Source organism: Vicia villosa, linkage group LG4, assembly GCF_029867415.1.
Source record: "Vicia villosa cultivar HV-30 ecotype Madison, WI linkage group LG4, Vvil1.0, whole genome shotgun sequence".
In the NCBI taxonomy this organism is placed as follows: domain Eukaryota; kingdom Viridiplantae; phylum Streptophyta; class Magnoliopsida; order Fabales; family Fabaceae; genus Vicia; species Vicia villosa.
The window spans coordinates 182,129,599-182,149,658 of record NC_081183.1 but is presented as its reverse complement, the minus strand read 5'-3'; the positions used below and the strand labels follow the sequence as shown (position 1 = coordinate 182,149,658).

At 34.8% G+C, this 20,060-nt stretch overlaps 1 protein-coding gene across 1 annotated transcript; it reads left to right on the top strand.

Moving 5' to 3' along the window:
• Positions 1 to 10,561: 10,561 nt before the first annotated feature.
• Positions 10,562 to 11,412, top strand: LOC131600472 (protein CYSTEINE-RICH TRANSMEMBRANE MODULE 9-like). Its single transcript, XM_058872630.1, has one exon. The coding sequence runs from the start codon at positions 10,687 to 10,689 to the stop codon at positions 10,921 to 10,923; it is 237 nt and encodes a 78-aa protein (XP_058728613.1). The 5' UTR covers positions 10,562 to 10,686; the 3' UTR covers positions 10,924 to 11,412.
• Positions 11,413 to 20,060: the final 8,648 nt, after the last annotated feature.

Genomic DNA, 20,060 nt, shown 5'->3' with positions numbered 1-20,060 from the left:
TAATTTAAAATAATTAATTTTAACTTTTTTTTTAACCCAACATTTTTTTTCTTTGAAAGACCCACCATCTTTAAACTAATTTTTTTAATTCAAAATATTTTAATTAATTCAAAAAATTAAATATGTAGAAGTACAAACCAAAAAGATCAAAAATGACAAAAGATCAATTTATAACATATCATTAGATTAATTAGATGTGTCTTTAACTTTTCATCTGGCCACCTGTTTAGAGTTGTTAAAATGGAGATTTCTCTCGGAATTATCTGTTTGGAGCATTGAAGTTGAAGATTTTTTTCTCCGCGGAGATGGGGATGGAGGAAAATGTTCCCTCGATGACATTTTGGGGCGGGGATTGGAAAAGTATCTTCTGCTCCGTGGATTCTACGACTCCGACTATATTATTTAACTTTTATGTTTTGTATATTATATATTATATAATTATAAAAGGCTACATGAAAAATATTTATGTATTAGAAAATGAAGAGTCATTAGTGGAACATTTTATTTTTATGTTTTATTGTATAATGTATTGTTTTACTATCCAAGTACCTAATTTTAGAAAGTGTATCTAATAAATAGAATGTACATACCGTCTCCTCCTTTTCTATTCTCAATTATCTTTGTCTTCTCGATTCATCATCTTCTATGTTCTCTCCGTCATCACAACATCCACTCTCTTTTATTCAATACACTTGTGGTAATTACTCTTCAAATATATGATAATAACGAAATATTTGTGTCATAGTTTTGATTAAAAAGTATAGCAATTTTTTTAAGATTCGATCTCTATTAGAGTTATATGGGCCTTAGTATCTTACTATGCTTATTGGGCCTTAGGATAGGTTTGTTATTCTATATAAGGCCTATTCCATTTGTATTACTGTAACAGAGTTTTCCAATTCAATATTCAATTTTCAATTTTCCTTTCCCGCCTAATGGCTCATCTTCTTCTTTTGCCACCTGCAATCTATTGTAACATGGTATCAGAGCATGAACCCTACACAACCTAATCAAGTATGCAAGCTTCTCAAATCCATTTATGGCCTTAAACAATCTAGCCGCCAATGGTTTGAGAAGCTATCCAAAATATTACTCAATAATAATTACAATCAATGTTCTTTTGATCACTCCTTATTTATACATGTTTCAAAGCAGTTTCACACTTTTATTCTCATTTATGTAGATGACATCTTAATTACAAGCAACAATTTAGACATCATTAACTCAACCAAACAGACATTACAACATCATTTCCACATCAAGGATCTTGGCCCTATGAAGTATTTTCTAGGAATGGAGCTTGCACGCAATAATGAAGGAATCAATATCTGTCAAAGAAAATACACATTGGATCTGCTGGACTCTGCTGGCTTGCTGGGATGTAAGCCTTGCTCCACACCTATGGCTCGTGACACGAGGCTCACTTCAACAGATGGTACTCCATTGACAGACCCCAAACCATACAGACGTTTAATTGGTCAATTGATTTACCTTATAAACACACGACCAGATATCTCCTATGCTGTACAACAATTAAGTCAACATATGCATCATCCAACTGATTTGCACCATTCTGCGGCTATGCGTGTTCTACGTTATCTCAAAGCTTCCCCTGCTCAAGGCTTGTTTTTTCCCAGCACATCAACACTTCAACTCAAGGCTTTTTCAGACTCAGACTGGGCAACATGTCCTGAAACAAGAAAATTTGTGACCGGATACTGCATATACTTAGGTAACTCCCTTGTTTCCTGGAAATCCAAGAAACAGGCCACCGTTTCTCGCAGCTCTACTGAAGCAGAGTATCGCTCCATGGCTTCAACAGTCAGTGAACTGCAATGGCTCCACAATCTCCTCATAGAATTACGCATCACATTCATCACACCAGCCATTCTCTATTGTGACAACGCCTCTGCTATCCATATCACAAACAACTCTTCATTTCACGAACGCACAAAACATATTGATCTCGATTGCCACTTCGTTCGAGAAAAACTGCAACAACAGCTATTTCGTCTGCTACCTGTCTCTTCAAACCAACAACTGGCAGATGTTTTCACCAAACCGTTAGATCCTAAGCTTTTTTTCGAAAATGTCTGTAAACTTGGCTTAAACTCCATATACCCAAGTTTAAGGAGGGGTATTAGAGTTATATGGGCCTTAGTATCTTACTATGCTTATTGGGCCTTAGGATAGGTTTGTTATTCTATATAAGGCCCATTCCATTTGTATTACTGTAACAGAGTTTTCCAATTCAATATTCAGTTTTCAATTTTCCTTTCCCGCCTAATGGCTCATCTTCTTCCTTTTACCACCTGCAATCTATTGTAACAATCTTCATGGATATCCGTGAGGATGCGTGGGGATGGGGGAAATATTCTCCCGTAACAGAGATTGGGAATGGAGACGAGAATAAATTTGGGGGTGGACCAGAAAACGGAGAAACATCATCAGAACATTCCCTATCACATCCCTATTTGTATACTATAGTTTCAATAATTTTTTCTTCGTTTCTATACCGCCATACCTCTTAAACTCCTTCCGTAAAGGCAGTATTTTAGCCTGACCCCCTTTCCTTTAGACGGCTGAATTATCCACTGCAGCAGCTCATGATTGCAGGCCAGAGATTATGATCCACATTAATCCAAATCCAAACCTTGTTTTAAATACCTTTCAAATGATTGCAATTAAATAACGATGATAGTGTTTCACCATCACTGCAGAAGCAACAACGAGTATTGTTAATTACACCATACATATGAAGTCTATCCCGAGTAACCAATCTTTAAACTAATATTATTTAATATCTTTAACTATTATTATTTTATTATTATTATTATTATTATTATTATTATTATTATTATAATAATAATACATTGAACTGGTGAAAAAACTCTTAGCTTTCTAAAAAAAAACAAGTTTTATTATTCTTATTATTATTATTATTATTATTATTATTATTATTTATTTGATTTTCAAATTTTAATTTTAATGTTGATTTGGCTCAGCCACTTTTCTTTTCTTCTTTTCTTTTCTTCTTTTCTTTTATAATTATAAATGAATAAAAATTAACAAATTATGTCATTTTTTTTTTTATATTAGCATATACTCCCTCCGTTTTTTATTATAAGTCGTTTTGAAAAAAAATTATATTTTAATATAAGTCGCTTTACAAATCCAATGAATAATTAATGCTATTTTTCCTATTATATCCTTAAATATTTATTATTCTCTCTCCTTTCAATTATATAAATTTATCTTCCACATGTCATTAATAAAAGATAATTTTGTAAAAACCTTCATAATTTCGCATTTTCGATCATACAACAATTATTATTTTTCTTAATCTGTGTGAAAAGTCTAAAACGACTTATAATAAAAAACGGAGGGAGTAATAATAATGTAGTTAATTAACGAGTCATCGATTCAATCAATTATGAGATTAAATTAGACTTGATGATCTGAGATTAAATTTAGACTTGATGGTCTAAATTGAAAGTTGCTTCAAATTAAACCTAAGAAAAATTGATATGTAATCATTTGAATTAATTTATATCTAATGGTCATCTGCATCGCTTGCCCACTTTCACTTTTTCAGTTGCAAACTCTCATATTTAAAGAAAATAGCGCACCTTTTTTCAGGTATGAATTTTATTTTTCATTGACACTACATTCCTCACTTTCTTACTAACTTTGATGTTGGAGTGCTAATCATATAAGTTGACTCTTCTTCACCGCATCGAAACTTTGGACCAGCACTGCATTGTATCATCAACATTGCGTTTTAGAATATATATATATATATATATATATATATATATATATATATATATATATATAGAGAGAGAGAGAGAGAGAATATATGGGTGATGCACTGACAGTGTAAAAAAGTTTTACACAATCAACCAATCACAACCATAAATCAGGATAAATCAGACTATAATTTTTAAAAAGTTTATATGACATGACAAAACGATTTGTTTCTATTGGATGACAGTGTAAAACTTTTTTACACTGTCGGTGCACTACCTTTAACCTCATATATATATATATATATATATATATATATATATATATATATATATATATATATATATATATATATATATATATATATATATATATATATATATATATATATATATATATATATATATATATATATATATATATATATATATATATATATATATATATATGAGAAAAAGGTTCATACACTAACAGTGTAAAATAATTTTACACTGTCAACCAATCACAACCTTGTATCAGAATAAAGCACACTTTAATTTAAAAATTCTTTTAATGACAAGGCACTTTATTTGTTTTCTATTGGATGTGTCAGTGCATATAAATTAAACCATATATATATATATATATATATAATTTGAAAGACATTTATTTAATTAAACTTGTTTTAAGGAGAATTTTGAGAAAAAAATAGTTCATCCATTAAAAAAGTACATACTAAATTATTATTAAATTGATTACTAAAAAAAAGCTAGAGAAATAAAATATAGTTAGAAAAAAAATTGAATACCTTTGTAAATTATGCATTCGGCACACCAATGTACTTTTTAATTTTCAAGTATCGTTCTAACTAAGTCCAATTGGATTTTATCATTAAAATAAAGAACACAGCGTATAAAGCTCAAATGTTAACGCTGTCTTACACGTTCCTCAACACTTTCCTTGCTCTTTCCTTTGTTCCCTGCCTTAAATGTAACGTGTTTGTCCAACTCGCCATTTTAGATGTTTCTATTTGAATTAAGCAACCATATAGATTCTTCTTCCCTCAAATCAATACTATATATACACATTTTTTCTTCTATATTTTTCAATCAGATAATTACCAATTCCATCATCTTCTCTCATTCTTCAACTCTTCCATAATTCTTCTAACTTCATTAGTCATCATCATGAGTCAGTTTAACAATCAACAAGAAACTCCTATATCATATCCACCACCAGGTGAGGCTTATTCTACAGCTCAATATGTTAGTGCCCCACCACCTATGGGTTACCCTTCCAAAGATGGTTCTGAAGGGTACCCTCAGCAAAGGATTCCTGATCAAACCACAAGTAGGGGTGATGGTTTCTTGAAGGGATGTTGTGCTGCTATATGTTGTTGTTGTGCCATAGATATTTGCTTTTAAGTTTTTTTTTTGAGTTATAGATCAAATTGTGCTTATATGAATTCTTTGTAGTTTGTAAAAGAATAAGATTTTTTTTTATCTTCTTAATGATTATGTATGGTTTTTTCTTTAGCCACCTCCCTATGGGGGTCACCCCAGCGAAAAATCCAAATTATCCCTGTTTCGGAAATGAACTTCCGAAGCACTTTTTTTTTTAAAAAAATTTCTACAATTCGGAAGTGCATCTCCGAAAGCACCTCATGGGGGGTGTTTTCGCAGATGAACTTCCGAAAACACCTTTGTTCAGATTTTGGGGGGTTTCGGAAATGAACTTCCGAATTATGCAGAAACTGGTTTTTTTTTATGTTTTTTACAGTCTCGTATTTTTAATTAAAGGAAACCGGGAAATAAAATAAATGACATATAAACAGAAAAAACTAATATGATAAAAAAAAGTAATATATACAAGCCGATCCAAATCGAAATAAAAATAGTGTGCTAAAGATACAATCCGAAAACAAAAAATAAATAAACCCGACCACTACTGGGTGTGCCTAACCCTCTCACCCTGGGCCCTCCTCTGCCGCCTGTATGTCGCCGCACGGCCCGCATCAGTGACGATCATCTCCATCACGGTGATTGCCTCTGGACCGCCCTGATGAACGACACCTCGATCCAACGCGTCCCGCCCAAGCATCTCTATCCGCTGGCAGATCGGCAGGAGATCAATGGCGTGGTCATCCTCGGCCTGCTGGTTCTCCAGGATCTCCTCGTGTGCTGGCCTAGGAGCGCCGGGAGCGTCGGGTGTCAGCAGAGGATGAGACACCCGGTAGAACCATGTGACGTACCCCTCCACACTGTGCCAGTCCTGATGACCCGCATGAGACGGTACTCCTCCGGTACCACATGATGCTCCCAATCGTCCCACATGGCAGTGAGCTGCACTCTGGTCAGTGTGTCGGGAGCAGCCTCGAAGGGTGACCTAGGTATCATCTGCACGAATCCGAACTGCCGCATGCACCGCTCAGGGAGATACCGGACCATGATGGTAGTCCCGCATGCCAACCAGCCAGAATATAGAGATATGCCGTCAAAGGGGACAATCTGAGTGTAGTCGCTGAACGGCCTCCAGGTGATGTCGTCGTGCATCGTGCGGTCCAGGTACCCACGGTATGGTCCCACCGCATTGTTCCCCCTCTGGAGAACGTATCTGGCAGCCCTGGGCATGGCTTCAACGTACGCAGGATCGATGTGGAAACCGTGGATGCGGGAGAAGTAGGAGATGATCCAGCTCTGAAACATAAATAAATACGAAACATAAGTAAATAAGAAACACAAATACGAAACATAAATAAATACGAAACAATTAAAATGAAACGTACCGTGAGTAGTGTGCAGGATCCAACCAACTGCCTCGTCCTCCAGTTGGAGGCCTCATTCAGCTTCTGGTAGAGGTATGCCAGAGTAGCTGCCCCCCAGTTCCACTAGTGAACGGTATCCAGGTCCATGAAGTAGCGGAGGTAAGTCACGTCGACGTACCTTGCACTCTTGTCCACAAAGCATGCAGCGCCTACCACATGCATGTACCAGCACCGGAGAGCGCAGCCGCGGTGATACTGTGTGAATAGATCGTCACCCGCCTCCTCAGCCTCGGCTGCCACGTCCAAGTGGTGCTCGAAATAAGCGCTCAGTGTGGTGAACCGGATATGAGGCCCAGATGTCGTGATGCAGTCATAGTCAGCAGCTTCGGGCTCCATGCCCAAATAGAGCGCCATCCACTGACTGGCTTCGACCCTCTGGATCCGGGTGTGGGCCAACAGCGGACCCCTGATCGGCAGGTGGAGAAGACACTGCACGTCATGCAAGGTGATCGTCATCTCCCCAACCGGCAAGTGGAAAGAAGACGTCTCCTTGTGCCAGCGCTCCACAAAAGCCCCCTGCATGCCGTTGCTGATGGTGGTGTACCCCGTCATGCAGAGCCCGCTAAGCCCTGAACCTCGCACCGCGTCGTTAAACCACTCAGCTGCTGGTTTAAACAGACTGAAAATCTTTCGGGCGTGGTTCACCATTTTCAAAGGATCTCTCTCCTGTTACAAAAAAAACAAATAAAAGCATATGTTAAATAGACCGTTAAGAAAATATCGAATAAACGTCTAAATTATAAACGGTTAAATTAAAAAAAAATACCTCTCCCTCCCAGATACGCCGAGCGACGTGATCGCGGTAGGATATCAGCACGGAAGTGTCAAAGGGCCCTCCCGGGTAGTTGTCCTCCTGCCCATCCTCCTCCCCGGATGGAGGGTCAACATCCGGTACCCCCTCCGGCTCGTGGTATGCCACTGCCACCTCCTCCTCCTGCTCCTCCTCCTCCTCCTCTCGCTGGCGGGAAGAAGATACCCGAGTCAGCCGACTCCTAGATCTAGATGAAGAGGTACCCTCTCCCACGTCCACGGGAACTCGCACACGGCGTCCCCGGCCCTGCCCCCGTCCCTGGGTCGACGCCAGCTGCGCCGCCGCCCGCTCGCGTCTAGCCGACGCAGTCTGGGACTCTCTACCCTGTCTGATGCGTGCTGGTTGGTTGCCTGACATGTTCCTGTAAACAATTGAAATCGATTAATATGCGCTATAGAGACTTGTGTATCCTTTGTACCCTAGATAGTTCGGCGCATATTGTCATCGGCTCATCGCACACTTTATGATACTTTAATTTGAGATGAAGTGGGGACACAATTGCATGCAACATTACTGCAAAAGGCATGTCCATAATAATGTTATTAATGCTTTTGTAGTGAACCATTAGAAATTGCAGGTCAACTATCCTGATATCTTTTCCTTCTCCTAGGGTGACCATCACCTTGGTATACCCCCAGGTTTTCAAGTCATGTCCTCCATAGGGCCAATTTTTCTCCTTCTTCAGCTCTATTTTTTCAAATAGCTTTGCTTACATGATATTGCAACACCTTTAGTCGTCAATGAGGTTCCTGGAGACATCAAAATTGGTTATGGTAGCTGCTATGACCAGAGGAGAGATCCCGTTCACAATCCCTTCTACCTTTTCACTATCCCAAAATTAAAGGATATGTATTTCTAGTTCCCTAATAGAAGTCTTTTCTCCTTCTATGCTCACAGCCATCAGCTCATAAATTTTTCTCTTCATCATCCCCTTGAAGGTGTTCTTTTCTCTTTGAAGACCTCTATTAATTAATACGATGTATTGGCGATTTCCTTTCTGATCTTCCTCTTCTTCTCTACTGATGTATCCCCCCTTTTCTCCAATCATAGCCTTAATGTCTTTTTTAGGGGGGGTGATTTTTCTCGATGAGGGGAGTTTTTTTTTGTTAGTGAATTTTCTCGCCTCCTACGCCTTATCATATGTTCCCAACCTCCTTTCTAGTCACCATCTCGGGGGTACTTAGTAAGTTGCAATGTCTTAATCATCTCTTATATTGCAACCTTCAAATGGATGCATTCATTTTTTAGGGTAGTGTAGGCATTGAACTAAGATCAGAGTTTGTGATCCTTGTCTTCTTTATGCCAGCCATTATCTCTTTTAGGTGCCTGACCCTATCCAAAGTTCCAAGCTCCCCCGCCTCTCTCTCTCTCTCTCTCTCTCTCTCTCTCTCTCTCTCTTTATCAAAGAGCTCTTATTCATAATTGATAAATTATAGAGCCATATTCGACAAATTACTTAAAGTAAATGCTCCCTTGAACCTCGCCTTTCTTGGAACATTTAATCAATGTACTGATGCATGGTTTCCTTATTTTTCTTATTAACCCCATTGAGTAAGGCCATGGTTGTGGGTTCCAGCTTTTGGGCGATAAATTGGATAGTGAATGCATCGGATAGATCCTTCCATGAATATCTATACACTTATTTGAAAGGGTTTTAAACCACGTCATCGCGGATCCTATTAGGGTTAATGTGAACAACTTGCACTTCACTTCCCCTTGGGTGTGGTAGTAATCATGCAGATTATCTATATGTTCAACATGTTTGTTTGGATCTATGGTTCCATCATAACTCTGCGGATGTAAAGGCTTCTCCAAAAACCTTGGAATTTTGTTGTTGAGGATGTAGATAGAGAACATGTTATTTTTCCTCTCTTGAGGTGGAACCTCTGCATCATATCTTTCCATTTTTCGAGGATGATGTACCGATCATAAGTTGGTGACCTCAAAACTTCTCTCCATGGAATGGTTGTCCCAACGGAAAATAGCTCTAATGCGATAACATGATCTCACGGGGAGGTAGCCTCCCGCACAATATTGTCCCTTGGTGGAGCGTATTGAAGGTTATCTTCAATTCTGAGTATCATTTGAACCGTGATTTCTGATTTCTAGTGGTGCACCAGGTTGTAGACGGTGTTTAAAAAATCAATGGATTCTTGAACTTCGAGATTCGCTTGCAATAACTTAAGGTTTGGAAGAATTTCTTGTCTATGTATTACATGTAGCGGAGAAGAGGCGTGATGGCTTTCCTTGGTAAGACTTTTGTGTGGATCTGAAGAACGTGAGAGCTAAGAATGTTCCTTGACCATCTCTTGGAGGAGAGGAATCATGTTGTGTGGGATCAGTTGGAGATGCCACCAAAACTGGATCGTCTTCTAATGGAAAAAGAAGGAATATGCCGAGTTTTGAAATGTTCAGCGACTGCAACAGCAGCTTGTTGTTGAACAATTGATCGAGTAATTTGGATGTCACCATACTTGATGAATCTGAGGATAGATATGTTCGAAGAGGGGATAGAAACTTCAAGAAAAAAATATAGGTGATTTAAATCTTTCATGGAGAAGCAATGGTTTTTCATGTAAATTAATGTTGGAACTTATAATATATATATATATATATATATATATATATATATATATATATATATATATATATATATATATATATATATATATATATATATATATATATATATCATTTATTTAACATCCTTACAAAAAAAATTATTTAACATAATAGTTCATATAGATATTGTTCAAAGGAGAATTTTTTGAAAAACAGTTAAATAAGTAAAATAATTCATCTATTAAAAAAACATTTTAAAATTTTAATAAATTGATTACTAAAAAAAGCAATAAAGTATGCATGGTAAGTTATACATTCGGCTCACCCATCAAAACATGGGTAGATATTTTCAAAACAATGAAAAATATAAAATAGACCAAATTGAATTAAGACGAAATTAAATTAAGAATAGACTATGTCATCATTGGAAAAAGTCATAATATTAAAAAGAAGAACATAGAAGTCAATTCCTCCTCTTCAACTCCAATTGAATTTATCATGAGCAAAGCATATAGCGTATGAAGCTCAAATGTAAACACCGTCTTACATTTCATTTATTGACGCGTTTATTCAACACGCCATTTAGATTTTTTATTTATTTGAATAAGCAACAATCTATCGTTTTGACCTCCCTCAAATGAAACCTATATATACACATTGTTTCCTCTTTATTTTTCAATCAAATAACTACCAATTCCATCATCATCCTCTTATACTACAAAATTGTTCATAATTCTTCTAACTTCGTTAGTCATAAATCACTATGAGTCAGTTTAACAATCAACAACAAACTCCTATATCATATCCACCACCAGGTGAGGCTTATTCTACAGCTCAATATGTCACTGCCCCACCACCTATGGGTTACCCTTCTAAAGATGGTTCTGAAGGGTACCCTCAGCAAAGGATTCCTGATCAAACCACAAGTAGGGGTGATGGTTTCTGGAAGGGATGTTGTGCTGCTATATGTTGTTGCTGTGCCATAGATATCTGCTTTTAGGTTTAGATTGTGCTAATTTGTTACTTAATTACCACAAATTTTAAATCTTTTGTTTCCTATTTGTATTCGTTGTAGATTGTATGGAAGAATAAGGATTTTTATCTTTTCAAAGATTATTTGCTTATTTATCCATCTTATGGTGTACTATTTTCGTGGTATTAACTTTATGTTGTATTTGAAAAAAAAAAGGAAATTATATATTTTTTCTCTTTTTCATGCATGTGCTATCTCTATCTAAGAAGGTCTTAGTTGGGGACAGAAAATCTTAAAAAAAATTTTGCAAGGAAATGTGTCTCTTAAATTGCAGAAAAAACAGAGTATTTCTAGTTGTGTCTCTTTTATTTTTGGTTTTTAGATGGTATTTGTTTGATAGATTTAAATAAGATTTTTAAAAATGTGAGATTGAAAATCTCATATTTTCATGTTTGTTAGAAGTATTTTTAGGTATTATTTATGAGAAAATGGGTGATGCACTGACAGTGTAAAATAATTTTACATTGTCAACCAGATACAACCATGTATCCAATTATTTCACTCTTTTATTTATAAAAAAATTAATAACATGACAGACTGTTTGTTTTCTATTGGATGACAATGTAAAATTATACTGTCAGTGCATATCCATTAAATCCTTATTTATTCATTAAAATATAATTTTCTCATATAATTTTAAAGATTTATTTTCATATTGATGGGTGAAAATTTTACATTAATCAACTATAACTATCACTTATATACTATTTTAATATTTTAAATTTGTTTTTAAATTTTAAAATATAAATAAAATAAATTTTCAAAAATATTCCTAAAATTATAACTAACTTGCCAAATAAATTAATGAAAATTATATTACCAACAATAAAAATTCTTAAGCATAGCATCTCCGAAATTTCAAATAAACACATCATTAAGCTTTGGGCTTGGAGCCTATACACTCACACTAAAGGATGAAAAATATTGAGAAATTGACCTAGTATTCTATAATTTTATAACACACCTCCACACTTTGGATGGAGTGATTATATTGCCTTTCAGACAAAAAAAATACAAAATTGTCAAATTTAATTTACATTTCTGAGTTTTTTAAAGTTTTTGTAAAATTTTGGACTCTTTTAAATTTGGATGGATTTTTTTTTTAATCAGGAGGGCCGGAGCCGAAAACAAAAACAAACTACAAAGTTATACCTCTCGAGGCAAGAAGGCCCAAAGAGTCCTTATGGAGGAGAATCTTGATATGCTCAAGGGCATCTTTAAAAATGAGATAACCATTCTACAACTCTCGCAGATCTTGCAAGATCATCTGTGACACTATTAGCTTCGTGAAATGTATGCTCCTGAATGACAACGTCGTGCTTGGCCATTAACAAACGCATTTGACGGATTAATGTCAAGCTAGTGTAGCCATGATTATCCTTCAGCTTAATTGCATCAATCACTTTCCTAGCATCCATATTCATAATGATCTCCGCATAACCTCTAGCCAGTGTGATTTTGAGGCCTTCAAGCAAACCCCAGGCCTCTGCCGTAAACGCACTACACTAGCCAATAAACTTGGAGAATCCACAAATCCACCTGCCACTACTATCGCGAATGACACCACCACAGCCAGATATATTATTTTGCCGCAGGATCCATCAACATTAATCTTAACAAAATCCGATCGAGGAGGGATCCAACGGACAGTACCACAAGCTGCTGCTTTTCCACTATGTTTTTCGAAAAAACCATGACTTAATTATATCGTTCCACTCTCTCATCAATGATGTTTACTGAATTGAGAGGTCCTGCATGGTTAACAACATTGAAAATTCTAGTAACACGCGATGAATGTCGTATCGGATGTTATGACATCCACTTCAGCACAGATTATAAACTTTTGCTACGAGTAAACAAAGCAGTAAAGAACACAGATGATTGTTTACCCAGTTCGGTGTACAACAACACCTACCCTAGGGGCTATCAAGCCAGGGAGGAAATCCACTATAAGCAGTATTAATTCAGAGCTAAACTACCCATTTACAACTCTTCGCTTAAGACCTACCCAATGCAATTTCAATCTAGTGCTAGACCTGAGTCCCTACTCACTCCCCCTCAATCACAGCAGTGATAACAAACAGAAAACTATGAAAAGCAAATTGAAGACACACTTCGAACAAATCTTGATCTTGCTTAAAAGCTTCAATCAAGATACACAGCACTCATGCTTAAAAGCTTAGAGTGACACAACAAATTACAACTCAAAACACCCTACTCCAATATAATCATCAACGTGATAATTGCTTGGATTACAAGAAAACACTAACAAAAACACACGTGAAAATAAACACAAAACACAGAATTCTTCACGCCAAAATCTCTACCTCTGAAAGTAGGATTAGCAATCTTCTTATAGGCAGCACTTAGGTCTTGGACCTTTCAAACATAAATTAGGGTTAACCAAGTTAACTTAATTTCCACATCATCAGGGTGTTCGCATATGTTGTAGTACGAGATATTTTAGCGCAACCCATACATCATAAAATATATAGTTTCCTAAACTGTAGCCTGAGATAAATAAGGAAACATAACAACCAAAATATAACAGTCACTGCTGTCAGATACTGATGTCATGATATCGACCATGACATCCAACCAAAACCTGTATTAGCTCAACCATACAATCCTGCACAATACTACGCATAGTGTGTCGTGACATTAGTCAAGACATCAAACACACACAGAAATGTTTTACCACAAAATGCAGCCAATATAAAAGCATCTACAAACATGGATATCCTTGTTTATCCATGTCCAATTTGCATGGCACCATGTCGCCCACTTGTTGCACCACCCAGGATAGGCACTAAAGTAATTCATGTTAATACTGATCCAATCCTGCAAGTTTCCTGCATAAAAAACGTTAGTAAAATTACTGGGAACAATCTTATCCCACATTTGTTTCACCACCGGGCAGTCTCGTAACACATGTAAAGTTGTTTCACAAACGTTACCGCATAACTGACAAGCTGCATCACCAATACCACATAAGCTTTTACGGTAATTTGTCATCAGCCTATCATGGTCAAGAAGCTAGATAAACAAACGCACTCTCTCTGGGACCTTCAAGCTCCAGATTTCCCTCCAAGCTTTATCACTTCCAGCTTCATTACTATTCTGCATCGTCCTATACGCATCCCCGACTGCAAATTCACCTATCATTGATCCGCCAAACTTAATTCTATCTTTTGCCTCCAGCTCCATCGGGGTAAAATCGCTTCGATAGTATAGTGTAAATTAGTAGGCATCCAATCAGTCATAATCTCCCATTTCTAATCACCATCCTCATTGATTAGATCTCTAACCTTTTCATTTTGTAATTCACTAGGAATATCCAAACCACAATCAGCAATTCTTTTATCAAAGTCAATCCAACAATCACTCCACCCGTGAATATCACCTCCATTCCCAATTCTCCACACACTTGTGTCTAACAGCTCCGACATACATTTCACAACCGTGCGCCAGATGTTAGAATTTGTATTACACCCGCTCAGCTCCTCAGTAAAATTTTCCATTTGATATTTGCTTCTCAGGACCTTGCACCATAAATCTGTCGCATTATTCATCAACTACCAACTCAGCTTCATGATACAAGCTTTATTCATAACCTCGAGGTCCCGCAAACCTAATCTTCCATTGTCCTTACTAAGAGTAACAATATCCCATTTAACAGCATGCACTTTCTTCTTAGCTTTAGTATCTCCCCAAACAAAACTACGTTGAACTCTTTGGATATCCTTGATACAGGCTTTTGGCAAGATGTTGGTCATCATAGGATAAATGAGGATAGCCTCTATAACACTCTTGGCTAAATTTATTCTACCCACCATGGATAAATTGTTATCTTTCCAACTGGCTAATTTGGCGGACACTTGCTCAATAAGATAATCATAATCGTTACGCTTAAGCTTTCTCCCGCTCAATGGGACTCCAAGATATTTTCCAAACTTCACCGTTTCACAATAACCAGACAACTGCAGCAACTTCACACGCATGCTTCTCTTGACATTGTCTAAAAAAAAGAATGCTCTATTTCTCTTTGCTCACCTCCTGCCCATAGAGCTTACAAAAAGTGCTAAGAGTTTTGATTACACAATACATTTATTTTTCACCAGCTTCGCCAAAAAGCAAAAGGTCGTCAACAAACATTAGGTGAGAAATTTTCAATCCCTTCCTACCAAATTGCACACCTTTCCAATTCTTTTGGTGGACTTCATGCTCTATAATATGAGACAGCTTGTCCATACATAAAACAAAGAGATACAGAGACATCGAATCTCCTTGATGAATATCACGGTGAGGTCGTAAAAACTCACCTCTGTTTCTATTCCAATTAATATTGGTATCAACACTAGTAACACCATGCATTATAATGTTAATCATACTATCAGGTAGCCCAATTTCTACAAGAACACGCGAGATGAATTCCCACTTAATCTTGTCATAGGCGCTGGCAAGATCAATCTTAATAGCGAAGTAACCTTTATTTCCCTTCTTTCTAGACATGCTATGAAGAGCTTCTGTAGCTATAATTATGTTCTCGTGGATTGATCTTCTAGGAACAAAACCGGTTTGGAATGGGGAAACAAGATACGACATATGTGGCTTAAGTCTCTCAACAATCACCTTGGTGACAATCTTGTAAATGGTATTGCAAAGAGAGATTGCACGAAATTGACTCACAATCTGCGGTTGCTTCACCTTAGAAATCTAGCAAATATCAGTTTTATTCACATCACTTATAGCACTCGGGTTTCTCCAAACATTTTGAACAAAGTCACAAACATTCCTTCCCACCGTTTCATAAGCTTTTTGATAAAAACTAACTGGGAAACTGTCTGGGCCAGGAGCCTTCCAAGGTTTCATTGCAAATAAAGCTATTTTTACTTCATTTGCCCTAATATTATTAGCAATGCTACGTAAACTCTCAGCACTAAGCTTCGGATAGGAAACATTCGTCTGAAACCACTGACAGCATTTGTTAGTGCTATCAAACATGGTTTTAAAATACTTAGTAACCAGCTACTGCAAGGTATCATGATCATCCACCCATATCCCATCTTCATCTTTGAGCATAAGAATCTTATTTCTTTTCCTCCTTGTACTAGCTTTCATGTGATATTACCCCGTATTACGATCTCCATCAGTAAGCCAATTGGTTCTAGCTCTTTGAAACCACATGAATTCTTCTTGTTTCAAAATAATGCTTAGTTCTTCTTGTAAATGAGCTTCCAATAGTTTCATACCTCCATAATTATAGTGCAGCTGAAGTTTTCTTTGAATACCTTCTAATCTTCTCATAACTTCTACCTTATTCCTCCTAACCTCCAAGAAAAACATAGGCCTGATGGGCTGACCCAAAAAGACAGGGTCGTATTTTTTAAAGATATTTTGCAGCTCGATCCACGCTAAATTGTCGGGCTTATAGATCGGTCCGATGGGCCGAGTCTATCTTGACAACTCTAATGTATATAAGGATAACAACAACTAATAAAAAAATGTTTAATTAAAACAATATACTTTATTCTTCGCATTCTATAGATTTATGATTAAAAATTAGATATATTATCACATAATACAAAATAATTATTCACAATTACATTTTTAAAAATTTCAATTAAATTATTTTTTTCATTTATATGTTTTATTTTAAAATTAATTTTTCATCATCAAAGATCACCCATAACTACTTATATTATTATTAATTAATTAAATATTGATAAAAAATATTGTTACTGATATTAAAATTACATAACTAAAAAAATTGAAAAAATAATTAAATATATTTAATAATAAATCCTATATACTTTTATTTTAAGAATGTATATGATAGTTATATTATATTACAAAGTCATAAATATACTGTCACACAAATTAAAATCTCTTGCTTTGTCCTTATTTATAGGAATCTTTTAGGCTTGGATCTCAGACACCTATGAAGTAGCAACTACTCTTGAGAGAGCGTGGGAGCAGGCAATTACTCCATATAATTTAGGAGTGTATTGACATTTTTACATGACTTCTTCCATACCGTTGTGGACTAGAGATACATCACTTCTCACATTTTTCCGCTTTTATCTCAGAAGTGGATGGTGTATTTGAAGAAGGTGTGTCATATCTAATAAATGAGCGATCATCTAAAATACGGGCGATCAAGAAGGTGTTGTGGGTGAGACGTTGCCCTACTTGCCTCTCATGTAGTTCCCTGTGAACCCTTCATAAATATACCAATACAAATTGCTTTTGCGGTGGTTCCATAAATGTTATCATTGTGACGTTGATGGAGGAGAGTGAGTGAGTTTCACATGTTGAGGCTTGTTGAGTTGATTCACAAGAATGTTGGCCTAGTTTTATCTCTAGAGCTTGTGGAACACCATCCACTTGTATTCTTCTAAACTCACAAGTGATAGGACAAGCCTTTAAAACAAATGAGAAATTATTATTTATTAGAATCTTTTCACATCTTTTTTATTTATCACTCTTTTTTCATCTCTAAAATTGGGCGGCTAGGTTTCCATCCTAAAAATCACAAGAATCCAAATCAACAAGGGTTAATGTTAATTTAGCATAACCATGCATGCCACATCATCAAAATATATATACTTTGTTAAAAGATCTAAATTAAAAGTGTTTTAAAATTCCAATAATTATTTAAAGGAATATTTTACAAAAACAAATTAAAATAACCTTACTTTGCAAGGATATTTTACAGAATTAAACTATTTTAATAATCACAAATGTGAATATGATTAATCATGTTTTAAAGTATCAATAAATAGTTTTTGTTTTGTATACAAAAATAGTTATATAATTCATATGACTTTTATAATTATTTTTGTCTAATATAACCGACTTAGATGTAGTGACATGGTATTTCAAAATCTTTCAAACAACTCTAGTTAAGAAATCCTTACCCACACAATTGAACTTGGACAACAATGTGGCAACATGACATGGGTCCAAGCCAGAAAACCCTAGCCTCTTTTTCTTCCTTTTCTCGTCCTATGATAACAACAATATAGTAATGATAATACATTATTTATAATAATATTACTAATGCTTACTCATATCTGTATATCCATAACCAATCCATATCCACAGTAGTTCCATTACAACCACTAGAAAAAAGCAAAGTGTAGAGCAAGCCAAACCAACGTCAACGAATTGGTCGAAACATTTACACGTGTTATCACCGTATTTCTCCTTTACGTCGACCAATTTCCACAGTTCACATTCACATTCCAAAATTCATTGGCCACCCATAATTTTCTTCTGCTTATTAATTAATTAATTAATTAATTAATTAATTAATTAATTATTGGTCGAAATTTGACAACAACCGCATATGTTGATTGGTTGCATTTTTTTTAAGTTCAAAAAAGAAAAGCATTATAATTTAAATAGTCCTGTAATTTGCAAAATAAAAAGAAAATATTTTTTTTACATTTTAATTTAAATATTATTTTTAAAAAAATTAAGTAAGCTCAAATTCAAATGATAACTGATATTTTTTAATAACAAAATAATATATATTAAGAGCCTATTTGTCTCCATTTTTATAATATAATAATATATTTTTATTTAAAAAATTTAATTTAAATAGTTATTCTAAAATGTTTTTTTGAATCTATGTCAAATAGATTTTTATAATAATTATTTTTGAGATCTATTTTGTTTTAAAATAAATTATCATTTCCACTATAATTTAATTTTCAGTATTTATATTACATAATATTAAAATTACTAGTTTAATTCATAAATAATGAATTTAAATTTTTAATATTTTTAAAAGTATACAAAAAACATTTTTAAATAAAATTAAAACAAATGATCCTAAATAAGAAAAGAGATGGGAAATCTACACCAAAAAACAACAAAGTTTTTTTTTTTTTTTACAAACAACAACAACAAAGTTGAATAGCACAAGTAGTGGAAAAAAATCAGACAAACAATCAATCTCGAATTGACAAAAATATCAAAAAGAAAAGTCGGAGAACTAAATAAGAAGCAACAAAAAAGCATTAGAGACTCCATAGAGATCTCGCATGATCAAACATCATGTAATAGAGACCTGACTAGAGTTCAAACCATCAAACCTACCATCGACAGACCAGAAGACAAACTAATACCATAGACCATTGAACAACTCTAAATATGAGTGAGAATAAGTCATACCAGATCAAACTTGACTTTAGAAGATTTGAATCTGATTTACGAAACATTTTTAAGGTCATGAGTCTGACTATAACCTATTATAAACTTTTGACCTGATCTAACTTTTTAAAAATCTAATCAATCATAGAAGTCAGTTTAAAAGCTTCTTTCACATTAAGACATTCAAATAATTAATTTTACTTATTTTTAAATAGGTAACACGATTTTTTATATACTATTTAACATATTTTCTAATAGACACATATCGATCATTATAATGCTTTATTTTAATAGTTGAAATTTGACCTGCTTTATTAAATTTTTAAAAAGTCTAACCCTAAATTATTATTATGAAATATTTTAAAGATCAAAATTCTTCTTCTAATACACTCGATGGCGGATGGCACCCCATGACAGAAGCCAAAATTCCGTCATACTAGCTGTAATTGGGGATTATGATGGAAAATTTTCTAATAACGATCGATATTTACCATTGCGGCTAGCTCAAAAACCACTATGTATATCGGTTTTAGCGGTCATGACCGAGCAATTTGATAACACTAATCTAATTTAAAAAGTTCGAATCTGCAACATATTATTTATTATAGAGAAATGCTAATCAGTGCCCTTGAGGCACTCTTTAAGTGATTAAAGTGGTAAATTTTTAAAAAAAATGTGTGTACTTAATGAATTGAAAATACATTGAAAATTAAGATATTAACTTTTATAAATAATAGTTTCTTTATTTAGTATGTTTAAAGTGCTCGGAGAGTATCCGTTAAAAAGACTCTTTATTATATTATTAAATTTCACATTAACATGCTAAAAGTCTACTCATAATATTTAAATTAAATAAACAATTTATGTTTAATTATTTGAGGCAACAAAAGGTTAGCGTAAATATGACAAAAACAATATAATTTTATAAAACGAATATAGGGTAT

Coding starts and splice junctions, on each gene's coding strand:
- LOC131600472 (XM_058872630.1), top strand. CDS start 10,687: ATGAGTCAGTTTAACAATCAACAACAAACTCCTATATCATATCCACCA.